The sequence below is a fragment of the Vipera berus genome, assembly GCF_964194415.1.
Source record: "Vipera berus genome assembly, chromosome: 1".
Lineage (NCBI taxonomy): Eukaryota > Metazoa > Chordata > Lepidosauria > Squamata > Viperidae > Vipera > Vipera berus.
In genome coordinates this window covers 229,960,721-229,974,463 of record NC_138202.1, presented here as the reverse complement: position 1 = coordinate 229,974,463, position 13,743 = coordinate 229,960,721, and the positions used below count along the sequence as shown (strand labels likewise).

The 13,743-nt window shown below is 39.4% G+C and overlaps 1 protein-coding gene across 1 annotated transcript in view; it reads left to right on the top strand.

Annotated features, from left to right (window-relative positions):
* Positions 1-13,743, top strand: part of DST (dystonin) — a 315,143-nt gene that overhangs the window by 288,471 nt on the left and 12,929 nt on the right. Inside the window, exons 81-89 of the mRNA XM_081346025.1 lie at positions 1,014-1,142; positions 3,639-3,782; positions 4,742-4,930; positions 6,686-6,815; positions 7,427-7,590; positions 8,544-8,706; positions 9,215-9,369; positions 9,507-9,581; positions 10,250-10,267. Coding sequence (XP_081202151.1) covers positions 1,014-1,142; positions 3,639-3,782; positions 4,742-4,930; positions 6,686-6,815; positions 7,427-7,590; positions 8,544-8,706; positions 9,215-9,369; positions 9,507-9,581; positions 10,250-10,267 — 1,167 coding nt within the window. The remainder of the gene's footprint in view (positions 1-1,013; positions 1,143-3,638; positions 3,783-4,741; positions 4,931-6,685; positions 6,816-7,426; positions 7,591-8,543; positions 8,707-9,214; positions 9,370-9,506; positions 9,582-10,249; positions 10,268-13,743) is intronic.

The following is a 13,743-nucleotide window of genomic DNA, read 5'->3' as shown; positions in this document are numbered from 1 at the left end:
ATAGGCAGGCAGGCAGGCAGGCAGGCAGAGAGAGATTTAAATGACTATGAAATGTCTCCACCACTTGCTCCAAAGTGTATACGAACCCGAAATTACCGTTGAAAGTTGTGTCAGTCATTATGCTCATCACCGTGTGACCCACCTGATTCTACAACCATATTTGCAATAGTCGTTAAGTGAATCACTGCAGGCTTTTAAGCACTTTTTGGCAGAAACTAGAAGTAAATGCCAGTTAGTGGCAAAAAAAAAATATATGTTATAAATCGCATGTGACTTTGGGATGCTGCAGATGGTTATATACATGAACCGGTTGCAAGCTCCCAAAATGCGATCATGTAATCCCAGAGGGATTGACCCCCCCCCATCAGAATTTGGGTCACACGTAGCCTTGGGGAGGTCCATCATAAATTCAAACACTTGCTAAGCAATTGGTTGTAAGCCAAGAACTATCTGTACATGCAAGTTTGGGAAGACCCTGTTTCCCTGTCTGTTCAGGATTTTGTAAAACCGTGTTATAATTTGGAAAACTAAGGCTCGTACAGAACCTGAGGGAAAAGGGAAGCTCTGTCACCAGAAAGCACTATCTCAGGAGCAACGTTGCTTTCAACTCTCAGAGAGAAAGTGGGATCTATACACAGCTTTAATTAACTTCCCCCTTTCTTCCCTCAGACTAACTGATGCTCATTAGCATGGCTCCAGCTCATAGACTTAAGCATTGTTTTTGTAATCTGTAGGCAGGATAGCAAATTGCTCGCACAACTTTCATGTGTAGCATAAACCTTATAGTACATTTAAAAGCACTCATTATTGGAGTCTCTTCAGATTTTTTTTTTAAAGGGTTTGACATTTTATAGTCAGGGATAGCAAAGGGGTTTTAAATCAGATTTCTTACTTGAAAGTTAATGTGATTTCATTGCTGAATGGTAAGTAAGTGCCATTCTGAGCCCATTGTTTTCATACATATTTGTTCGGCCTTCCTTGACACACAAACACCCACACCTCCATTTGTGCAGGCAGAGGAATTCCACTCGGTTGTCCATGTGCTTCTGGAGTGGCTGGCTGAAGCCGAGCAGACCCTGCGTTTCCATGGGATCCTTCCAGATGACGAAGAAGCTCTGCGCATGCTAATAGATCAGCATAGGGTGAGTTGGATTGCGCAGGGGGCAGGGGCCAATTCCGCGAAGAGAGGTTTTTCCGTGGACTGGAGGGGGAATGGTTTTGTGTGTTTGCCTGCATACCGCAAATGGGGCTTCACACTTCACAATGAGGCCGCTTTCTGGCATGCCGCAGCCCAGTAACGGCCCAGGGACCAGGGATTGAGGACCCCTGGGATAATGAACCAGTTCTCAAAATTAGATTTATAGAAACGTGACGGTAAAATAAAAGTACTCCTGGCTTATTTATATCTTCTTGTTGTTGTTGTTAGTTGAAAAGGTGTTTTTTCCGTTCTAGAAATGAGGTCTTATTAAGGAAAGCAGTTGCTACAGACTGAAATCCTCTTGTTTACGTAACTGATACTTTTGATAATACTGTAAATGTAAATTCAACTGGCATATCTACTTAATGGAGGTGTTATTATTAGACAGCAGTGCACTTTGTCATTCTTACAGATAATGTAAAGCTTGGAAAGGGCCATTGGCTCATTGATTCCGACTCCCTGCTCATTACAGGATTCTACTACCTCAGCAACCCCAACAAAAAAGACCACTCAGCCCTTTTATTTAAATACTTCCAGCAGGCAGTCCTATATTTCCAGAGGCATTCTGCTTCCTTGTTAATCAATGAATTGTTAAATGGCACTTGATTGATTGATTGATTGATTGATTGATTGATTGTGTATCATCAAGCTGGTGTCAATTCTAATGACCACATAGATTTTAAATAATAATAATAATAATAGTAGTAGTAACAGCAGCAGCAGCAGCAACAACAATAATAATAAGTTGGAAGGGACCTTGGAGGTCATCTAGTCCAACCCCCTGCTCAGGCAGGAAACCCTATACCATTTCAGACAAATGGCTGTCCAGTCTCCTCTTAAAAATTTCCAGTGTTGGAGCATTCACCACTTCTGGTGGCAGGTTGTTCCACTGGTTAATTGTTCTAACTGTCAGGAAATTTCTCCTTAAGCTGGTCCTTCAGGTATTCCAGTGCTGCAACTGCAGTTAATCTTGTTGAGGTCATCCTCTTATTCCTTCCTTGAGCATTTACAGCTCCAGCCCTGCTTTTTTTTCTGCTTCTTTTGGAAACCAGCTCACCTAAAGCAGGCAGCTGTTCTCAGGCTTCACCTTGCCAGTCTCCTCCCACCAGTCTTCCTTTCTCTTCCAGGTATTCTTTTTGGCTTGGCTTTGTCCCAGGTGATCTGCCTCCTTTCCCTTCTCCCAGCAGGCTTGTAGAAATGCCGCCTCCTCGTTCCCCCTTGGCTCAAAGGTTTTTAACCCCGTAGGCCGGGTTGAGGGATTTCCTTTCTGCCTAAACAAGCCTGGACTTTCCTGCCCATGTCTTCCCAGTCGTGCTATCTTGTCCTTGAAAGTATTATGAATTCTCTTGATTGCCTGTTGTCTGGGACGTGTGCACTGGATGAATGGGAGCTCGCCTAAATACAGCATATGCTGCAATGAATGTGGAAAAAGCGTGGCCTGGTCTGGCTTTGCCTTTCTTTGGATTTTATCCTAGAATACAGGAAGGCTCAGTAAAATAAGTGTCTTACTCACATTTGAAGTATAATGCACGGATAATACTGCTTTTTAAAAGAGAAGCTGTAAAAAAAAATCCCATGCCATTAAATGCCAGTGGTATGATTTTGTGTGTGTGTGTTCTTCAAGCTGCAGATAAAGGGGACTTGGGTAATAGTCTGTCTTAACCCTACTAGCCTTACGACGATAAATTAGAAATGTTGTCTTGTCTCAGGACTTATTCTGACTGAAAAGGAATTCAAGATCTCATAATAATCATCTATTGTGTTGTGCATTATAAGCATCTCTTCTTCTCCCGAGTTCCTTTCTGTCCAGTAGTAAGAAAATACTCCAAAAGAGGCTCCAAATCCTGCAAGGTGAAACTTGTTTCGGCCAGGTGATTTGTTTCTACAGAATTGAATCTCTACTTTAAGGATTAAAAAATACAGTCTGTCCTGCTTACTTAAATTCTTGCTGAGTATTTTAATAAAGCAGATATTAAGCCACAAAATTAAAGTTGCTGGAGCAACGGAAATTTGTTTTCCTGACTCATCAGAAACAAGCAGTAAGATCTGAATAGTATTGTATTGTGAAAGATGTGTATATGTTAAATGGCAGCATGCTCAAGGTACCTACAGATATATGTCTTTCTTTAAGGTTATAGTGATTATTAGTTTGCCCACTTTATTCCAATATTAATGATTTGCACACTGAAGTATGCTATTATGACTTTTTTCGTTCAGTTGGTGCAACTGTTCAACTCTTTATTTCAGAACTTTTATTTTAGAATGTTGGACTTTGCCGCTCTTTCCTTCTGTTCTCTGTTCTGCCAGTGCTTCATGTGGAAGTCCTGGTGATTCAGTTAAGCACTTGCCTCTTTGACCTTACCAGCAAAGTCTGAAATTACTTGAGTTTTTCCTTTGAATTGGTGCCAACATCTCATGGAAATCACTGTTTCTGCCTTAGGAATTCATGAGGAAACTGGAAGAAAAAAAGATTGAGCTAAGTAAAGCTACAGGTATGGGAGAAGCCATCTTGGCTATTTGCCATCCAGATTCCATCACTACCATTAAGCACTGGATAACCATCATCCGAGCAAGATTTGAAGAGGTCAGTCCAATGCAAGCAGTCCTATGTAGTCACAGTCAATCCTTGACATCCAGCAATTTGCAAGGCCACGTTATGAGGAAATGTTCCAACTGTTGAGAGCAAAATGTTTAACGTATCTGTGCTGTCTTGGGTACTAGATCTTGCTTTAGACTTTTTTTACGGTTATATCAGGAGAAATACAGCAGAACGGAAACTTCTATCCATTTACATCTGGGTCAGTTTCTCACTCCACCTAGAAAATGGGATCTGAGCATAAAACATAGCTTTGAAACAGGAATGGACAACCCAAATATTTGCAAATATTGTTGGACTGTAATTGGCGCAGGAAGTGCAGTCTGACATTTAGGGGACTCTGTGGTATTCATCCCTGCTTTAAATGGATGACCCAACAGAAACCAATCATCAGTTCTTTGCAGTAATCTAGTTAAGTTTGTTTCTTGAACTGTCGATGAAAACTCTTGTCTAAGGCACATGGAAGTTCCATTAAAAGTAATTAAAAGTTATATAGCGATGGCCCGTCTACCTGAAACTTAAGAATTGGCCGTCGCCTCTGTTCCTTCTTACCCTGAAGATTTCTTGCAAGAAGGGAGTGGAAGGCAAAGCCCTTGGGTTAACTATGTGAACGAAGAACAACAACAATGGGGAAATCATAACATAAAGCTCTTTGAGCTTTCTGGCCTGGACTGAGAGTATTAATTGGGGTTTTAATTGGATTCTAATTGGGATTTTTATTTATTCAAGGTTAATGAAATCATTTTAATTGTTTTTAATTTTTGTAATTTTTGTATTGTTTTTTAAAAAACCTTGTGAACTGCCCTGAGTCCTACAGGAGAAGGGCGGTATATAAGTTTAATAAATAATAATAATAATAATAATAATAATAATAATAATAATAATAATAATAATAATAATAATAATAATAATAATAATAATAATAATTGCTGCTCCTTCTTTTTAAGGTGGTAGCATGGGCAAAGCAACATCAGCAGAGATTGGCAGGAGCCCTGGCTGCCCTTATTGCTAACCAGGAGTTATTGGAAGCATTATTATCCTGGCTGCAGTGGGCAGAGACAACGCTGACGGAAAAAGATAAAGAAGTCCTTCCTCAGGAGATGGATGATGTCAAGGCACTCATAGCAGAGCATCAGGTAAGAGAACCGTGGCTCTCTCCTAAAGCTCTTTCTCACCCTGGATGGGAGGAGGTAGCGCTTCGAGCAGACCAAAAATTTAGAAAAACTGAAAATAATAAATAAATAATAAACCTTTATTGTCAAAGTACAACATGTGTACATTGAGATTAGCTGAGCCTCCCCCCCTCGTGCTCTCTCCCCCCAACACACAGTGACAACAAACCCTCCATCCTACCACACCATGTGAACCAACTACACCACACACCGGCCTCCCAAGTCAATTCTGCATAAGATTATGTCCCATTTAAAAGCCTAACAGCCCACGGATAAAAGCTATTTTTCAGCCTGTTGGTACGGCTGGCTATATTCCTATATCTCCTACCGGATGGTAGGAGAGTAAAGAGGTACCGTCCAGGGTGTGAGTCATCCCTGAGAACCCTACATTGCTCACATGTCTGACCAAAACAAATACATCCTTAAAAATGTTATGTATCTGTTTGTTGCACAGTGTGACTTTTGTGCTTAAAGCAAATAGGCAGCACAAGAGAATAAAAAGAGTTCTTCGAAATGACGTTAGCAAGAAAACATGTTAGTGGAACATGACTTTTAAGCTTTTCTTTTGTTCTTGCAGAGGGCAGACTAGCCAGTATTTCAACAGTGCAGTGGGTTGCTGCCTGAGGGACTAAAAGTCTTGGGACACAAAACAAAAGTAACCCAGAGTATGTATGTGCTAAGTTAGGGTGCCTTTGTTTCAAACATGACGTTCTGTGCTGCGTCTGGAAACGGAGAGCATGTCTTTCCTTCATTTCAAAAAAAGAAGGGAAAGGGAAATAGTTTTAGCAGAGGATAAGCAGCGTTTCTTCTCTTCTCTGTAGCCTGCCCCCAGAGGTCTGCAGAAAGTTTCTTTTAAACAAGTCAGACCTCCAAAGGAGATTGTGAGGCCTGGGAACTAAAAGAAGAAACAGAAGGAGTGTTTGGTAAATAGAACTGACTCATGCAAACATTAGGTTTGTCCTAAAAAAAATCTTTTCGTAATACGAGGTTGTCTCTGTTGGACAAAACCTAGTTTTCTGTCCATTTAGGTGATAGTACAAGTATTTTATTTTCATATGAATTAGAAAGATGATGGCTTCGTTGTCTTTCTCACCCACTCACAGCGAGATCAATTCATCCTGTTACACTTCTGGCGTTAGAAAGTTTGCAGTACAGGTAGTCCTTGATTTATGACCACAGTTGAGGCCAGAAATTTTGTTGCTAGGTGAAAAATTTGCTAAGTCAGTTTTGCCCTGTTTTACGAGTTTTCTTGCTACATTTGTTAAGTGAATCACTGCAGCTGTTAAATGAATAACCTGGGTTGTTAAGTGAATCTGGCTTCCCCATTGGCTTTGCTTGTCAGAAGGTTGCAAAAGTTGATCACAGGACCCCGGGGCACTGCAACCGTCATAAATATGAACCCCTTGTCAAGCGTCTGAATGTAAATCACATGGCCATGGGGATGCTGCAACAGACGTAAGTGTGAAAAATTAGTCATGAGTTCCTCTTCCCAGTGTCTTTGTAACATTGAACCATCACTAAACAAACTGTTGCAAGTCAGGGACTACCTGTATTGATACAGACTTTAAAGTAAATACTGAAAAAGTCATATGTGATGCAGATGCATTATGTACGTCTGATAGGCCCCATAGACTTCTGCACCAAAGCTGCTGTTTCGCTGAGTATTTTTCAGGCTATTTTGATGCAATGTTAGTCAAAGTAATTGCCGTTTAATTGCAGACATTCATGGAAGAAATGACCAGAAAACAGCCCGATGTGGATAAAGTTACAAAGACACATAAAAGAAAAGCAGCTGAAACTAGCCCAATCCAATCTCATATTCCTGTATTGGATAAGGGAAGAGGAGGAAGTAAGTAATGCTCTATTGTGAGGCATGGAGAGTATCATATTTCAACATTACTTGGCTATTTATAGATTGCAGCAGTAATTCACCCTTGTTTTTATTGCCTAGAGTGGTTCTAAGCTCTCTTTTTTTTCTCATTTAAAGAATGAGAATAAACTAGGAGTTGGTAATAATAATAATAATAATAATAATAATAATAATAATAATAATAATAATAATTAATAATAATAATAATAATAATAATAATAATAATAATAATAATAAGAAGAAGAAGAAGAAGAAGAAGAAGAAGAAGAAGAAGAAGAAGAAGAAGAAGAAGAAGAAGAAGAAGAAGAAGTTGGAAGGGACCTTGGAGGTCATCTAGTCCAACCCCCTGCTCAGGCAGGAAACCTTATACTATTTCAGGCAAATGGCTGTCCAGTCTCTTCTTAAAAACCTCCAGTGTTGGAGCATTCACCACCTCTGGAGGCACTGACTCCTGCCATCTGGGTTTATAGCTGCCCTCCATAAACAGAACCAAACAAGCCTATGAGTCATATTATCTTTCTTCTAAATTGCTTTGAAAGGTGTACTTTTGATGCACAGTTTTATGATGCATATGCAATTGTCTTTAACAGGAAAACGTTCTCCAGTCCCGAGCATATACCCTTCAGGGGCTCCGACCCAAATTGAGACGAAGAATCCACGGATTAACCTCTTGCTCAGCAAATGGCAACAAGTCTGGCTCCTGGCCCTGGAGAGACGAAGGAAACTTAATGATGCCTTAGACCGATTAGAAGAAGTTAGTAACAGTAGTTAAAATAACCACCCCAGGGCCTTAAATGAAGTTCTGTTTCATGCATGAGTGGTAGTGGCATTCCTCTTGGGCAGGGGGAACCAACCGTTAGTCACCTCTAACACTCAGAGGGTATGTAGTTAGCCCTTGATCGTCAGTGGAGTTTCTCTTCTGAATGTTTGGAGAGAAAGTACGTGGCCGTACAATGAGTACCCAGCACACTCCATGGAAGGACAGGGCACCCAATATGCTTCTGTCATGCACCAACAGGAAGGACATGACAAGTGGCACATGTGACAGAGAAAATGTGTATGGATCAGCATTGCCTCTAGACGAGATGGGTGGCACACAAAATAATGATCGATCAATCGATTGAATGAATGTTTGTGTGCCACCGAATCATTTTCCATTCCCAGCAATCAAATAAGGTTTTACATCAAAAATAGGAACCAAAGGAACTGTAGAGTTACGCATTGGTTTGTCAAATGGTAAAACTGGAAGGCAAGCACCAGTAGTCTCTTCAAAAGATGGTTTCCCACTCTGTTAGTCAAAATTTAAAGTCATTTTTGTATTAGGAGCATTCATGTTGAATGCTAACCATCTTTTTAATAATCGGAAATAATTTTAAACCTTATTTTCAAATGACTGATGAAGTTAGCTTCTGCATATTCTTCGTGATGAGTGGATATATAGCTTGGGAACCATACTGTAAATATCGTTGAACTGCAGTTTGAAGGAGTCTTCCGGCTCATATACCTTGGCCAAGGCAGCTGAGAATCCAAGATCAGAGACCTAGGCAAGGAAATAGAAAGGACTAGCTTGATTTTTCACATTAATTTGATTTTTCACATTGCTGAGGAAAGCAAGGTTCAGTTCTGTCCCAAATCTTAGCATCATGGATATTGGGTACCGTAAGCAATTCATCTCTTCAATCATTTTCATGATATATTTTTTTCCAGCTGAGGGAATTTGCCAATTTCGATTTTGATATTTGGCGGAAGAAGTACATGCGATGGATGAACCACAAGAAATCTCGAGTAATGGACTTCTTTAGGAGGATAGATAAAGATCAGGATGGAAAGATAACAAGACAGGAATTTATTGATGGGATTCTCTCTTCAAGTAAGTTTGAAAACGAACCATTATTCTCAAGGAGGGTCCCCCCAAGACCCTTTCAGGGATCTGTGAAGTGAAAGTTATTTACCAGCCATGGAAGATATTTGCAAAAAATTAAAACAATGTCACTGTTCTCATTTTTGTGAAAACTATTTGATGTTAATATATAATAGGCTCAATATTGTTATAACGATTCAATAAATGTTTTACGAATGCATCCGTTTAATATTTAATGTTGATAAATATAACCCATATATACAAAAGGTCTTTTGACGTTATCCATAATTTTTTAAAATGATAAGAAATACTGAGCCGGAAGATTGCTCAACTCTTGTTCCATTCATTCATAGAGTAGATAGCCATCTTTGCCAGATCCTCTCATTTCGGCCTTCCCATGTCAAGCAGAGGAGTAGACTAGAAAGCCCTGCACATTTTTTTTAATTCTGTGATTCTAGAGTAATCTCTTTCTAAAACTTTGTAATTCTAATGTTCAGTATCATTTTCTTTTCCATAGAATTTCCTACGAGTCGCCTGGAAATGAGTGCAGTAGCAGATATTTTTGACAGAGATGGTGATGGCTATATTGACTATTATGAATTTGTAGCAGCACTTCATCCAAACAAGGATGCATACAAACCTCTGACAGATGCAGACAAAATTGAAGATGAGGTATTCTTCTTCTATTCACCTCTTATTATGAGTATTGTCCATTAGAATTCCATAAAGTTTGTCATACTCTACAATTTACCAATGATACAGAATGGCTGAAAAATCTAATACAGTATTTCTGGTTATCATATTGACAGGTGACAAGGCAAGTAGCAAAATGTAAATGTGCAAAGCGGTTCCAGGTGGAGCAGATTGGTGAAAATAAATACAGAGTAAGTCTAAAAAATACATTCATGTCATCTATTGATTGATACCTAGCTACTCTGAAAAGAACCTGAAGATCTGAGTTATTAAACTAAATTTAGACAGCGTGAATTCTGTGAATTTAGTATTAAAAACCTATTACAACCTTACTAACACAATAATAATCACAACATAGACAAAGTAATAGAAAATGAAGAAGCTCTAATGTAATACTTATATGGATATTATGCGACCAATGTTTAGGATCTTTTATTGGACAATTCATTAATATTTAAATGGTATTCTTTCCAACATGCTTAGAATTCAAAGATATTTGAATAATATATCTCACTATCATCCTGTTTTCATAAAAAAAGGATATGTCCCAGTTTTATTAGTTAGGAAATGTGTTGGGCATTTTTGGGGGGGAGGGGGATTTAAATAGATACGAAGGAAGTCTTTGTCAAAGGGCAGAAGAAATTTGATCAAAGATGATGCAAGGAAGCCACAGATAACTTAGAATTCCATTCTCCATCATTTACAGTCCAAACATTTGATGTTACCTGTACGTATGAAAAGTACATATTATATTTAGCTATTTGGAATATGTGTGCCCTTTCATAGTGTGTTCTAGAGTCATGTAGAACATTTCCTGTTAAACTAATTGTGTTTTTTCCCATTTTCCATCTCTTGTCAGTTCTTCCTGGGAAGTCAGGTATAAACAGTGGAATGTACATGGAGTTTCTAGTATTCTTTTAATACATTATCATTTCAGCTTGCAGTGATTTGTCCTCCCACTTCCTTTCACCCTGAGCTAATTCCTTGTTTGCTCAGCTTTGGTGCCTTAACAGGTGTCTTTACACTGAGAATTGTCTCTTTGCCTGTCGCTGCCTCATAATTAAGATTACTTTAAGGGAACCAGATAATAGTGCAAAATGCTCTTCAGGTGCAAATGCCTTCAGCTACTGTCTCTGTAATTTGCACTTGAAAACTGTAGTTAAGATTGTGCTATGATTGCTATATGGAATGGCTTTTAGGTTTCCATGCTGCATCCTACTGTGAGGTAATTTCCATCACACTTTTTTTTTTAGGAAAAAGCCAGGGTACTCAGAAGCAAAGCATTAGCATGCAACCAAGCCCCTTTCAGACTGTATCAATCAAAAAAGGGAATTTGGTTTATTTTGTCCAATATACCCTTGTTTCTCTGCTTACTATTAGCTTTTTTTTTTTTAGCATAGCAGTGTTATATCATTCAAAACAAGAAAAGAGAGAAAAAAACACGTTTGGGAGTGAGCTAGTTTCATTTGGTGGAAAGTGGCCCCAGATTTCAGCCAGGATATAATGAGTGAATGAGCTTAACGTCCCTGATAATCACAATGAGGTGGTCACTGACCTCGAGCCAGACATCCTAGAATGTGAAGTGAAGTGGGCCTTAGAAAAACTGAGCAACAACAAAGCTAGTGGAAGTGACAGTATTCCAGCTGAGCTATTCAAAATCTTAAAAGACAATGCAGTAAAAGTGCTACACTCAATTTGCCAGCAAATTTGGAAAACTCAACAGTGGCCACAGGATTGGAAAAGATCAGTTTACATTCCAATTCCAAAGAAAGGCAGTGCCAAAGAATGTTCAAACTATCGCACCATTGCACTCATTTCTCATGCTAGCAAAGTCATGCTTAAAATCCTACAAGCTAGACTTCAGCAGTATGTGGATCGAGAACTACCAGAAGTACAGGCAGGATTTCGAAGAGGCAGAGGAACTAGAGATCAAATTGCCAACATACGCTGGATCATGGAGAAAGCTAGGGAGTTCCAGAAAAACATCTACTTCTGCTTCATTGACTATGCTAAAGCCTTTGATTGTGTGGATCACAACAAACTGTGGCAAGTTCTTAAAGAGATGGGAGTACCAGACCATCTTATTTGTCTCTTGAGAAACCTATATGCGGGTCAAGAAGCAACAGTGAGAACTGGACACGGAACCACTGATTGGTTCAAAATTGGGAAAGGAGTCCGGCAAGGCTGTATACTGTCGCCCTGCCTATTTAACTTATATGCAGAGCACATCATGAGAAAGGCAGGGCTAGATGAATCAAAAGTTGGAATTAAGATTGCCGGAAGAAATATCAACAACCTAAGATACGCAGATGATACCACTCTAATGGCAGAAAGTGAAGAAGAACTAAAGAGCCTCTTGTTGCAGGTGAAGAAGGAGAGTGCAAAACTTGGGTTGAAACTTAACATTAAGAAAACCAAGATCATGGCATCTGGCCCTCTCAATTCCTGGCAAATAGATGGGGAAGAAATGGAGGTAGTGACAGATTTTATTTTCCTGGGCTCCAAGATCACTGCAGACGGGGACTGTAGCCAAGAAATTAAAAGACGCTTGCTCCTGGGGAGGAAAGCCATGGCAAATCTAGACAGCACACTAAAAAGCAGAGACATCACCCTGTCAACAAAAGTGCGTATAGTCAAGGCTATGGTCTTCCCAGTTGCAATGTATGGCAGTGAAAGTTGGACCATAAGAAAGGCTGAGCGCCAAAGAATTGAGGCCTTTGAACTGTGGTGCTGGAGAAGACTCCTGCGAGTCCCTTGGACTGCAAGGCGATCAAACCGGTCAGTCCTAGAGGAGATCAATCCTGACTGCTCTTTAGAAGGCCAGATTCTGAAGCTAAAACTCAAGTACTTTGGCCACCTAATGAGAAGGAAGGACTCACTGGAGAAGAGCCTAATGCTGGGAAAGATCGAGGGCAATAGAAGAAGGGGACGACAGAGAATGAGGTGGCTGGATGGAGTTACTGAAGCAGTAGGCGCGAGCTTAAATGGACTCCAGAAGATGGTAGAGGACAGGAAGGCCTGGAGGAATGTTGTCCATAGGGTCGCGATGGGTCGGACACGACTTCGCAGCTAACAACAACATAATGAGTGAACATGGATTCCACTAAGTTTGATGCCAGAGGCAGAGAATCTTCAATTCTTTTTAAAAGCCCATCTTCCTGTAGTTCTTTTTATACAGTTATATGTATTAAAAAGGAATTTGTATACATAAGGATAATACAATATTATTGTTATGAAACTATATTTTTAATAATGGACATTGCTTAGGTTTTTTTTTATATAAAGCAGTATTAATAAAATTCTGGGATAGGATTTCCTATCTACTCCTAACCTAACGGAGCTCACTCAGTATTTGAGGACAATCAGGCACATTCTGAGTTGAATCTGTGCTTAGACCGTTACTATGATGCGCATTAAATGAAGGGTATTGTCAGATATACTGTCTTGAAGGTTTAATAGAAATGATACAATATAAGACAGTGTAAAGCTAATCAAACTGTTGAAGGAACTGATGCTTCTGGAGAGAAAGGCAGGTAAAAGAAACAATAGCTGGGCATTCTTATCAAAGGAGAGGAGTTCTCTTGTGTGCAATCCCAGATTACCTAAGCGAAATATAGTAGACTTACTTGCCCATTTTGTTTTGTTTTGTTTTGTTTACATTTTTGAAAGGCATGATCAGGAACATTAAGCATCTAGATACAGGTCTGTAATAATGTTGATATTTTAGCCACTCCAGATAATTATGACAGGTTGTGTTTATAAGGATTTTGGAAAAACGCAACAAGAGTAAAGGGTAACAAACCCTGCAAACAGAGGAGACTCCTCAAACATCTTCCTAGGTTTTATTGGTTGGAAAGAAAATTAAATTGTGTCTGGTCCCTCTTGATTTACTGCTAGAGCTTCTGTACAATGAAACATGAATATTACAGCTTGGAACCAAGGTAGACTGCTCCAAAAAAAAAAATCTAGGAAGCAGGAAGGGGATAGTCTTCCCTGATTCATCTATATGTGATCATGACTTCCCACTCTGCTTTAGGAAAATAACTACAGTCAGCATTTGGATGAAGTTGTGGCTGTAGGAGGGCCTGGGTGAATGTCTCATGTTACAGTTCCAATTTCTCCGGCTAATTCTTCCCAGAAGTATTTAACCAAAGTCCATTTTCCAAAGGGCTCGTATGAAAAGCAGTTGCTGCAGCATAAAACCTTATAAGAAGAAAGGAAAAAGTCTTCGTTGCTATGTTTATTTCCATAATTTCACACAGTGCACATTCCAAACTGGTATTTTGCATACTTCAAAAATAACGTTTTGTTCCTGGCATAGTGATCTTTATCTGATTTACTATTACTTGGTTC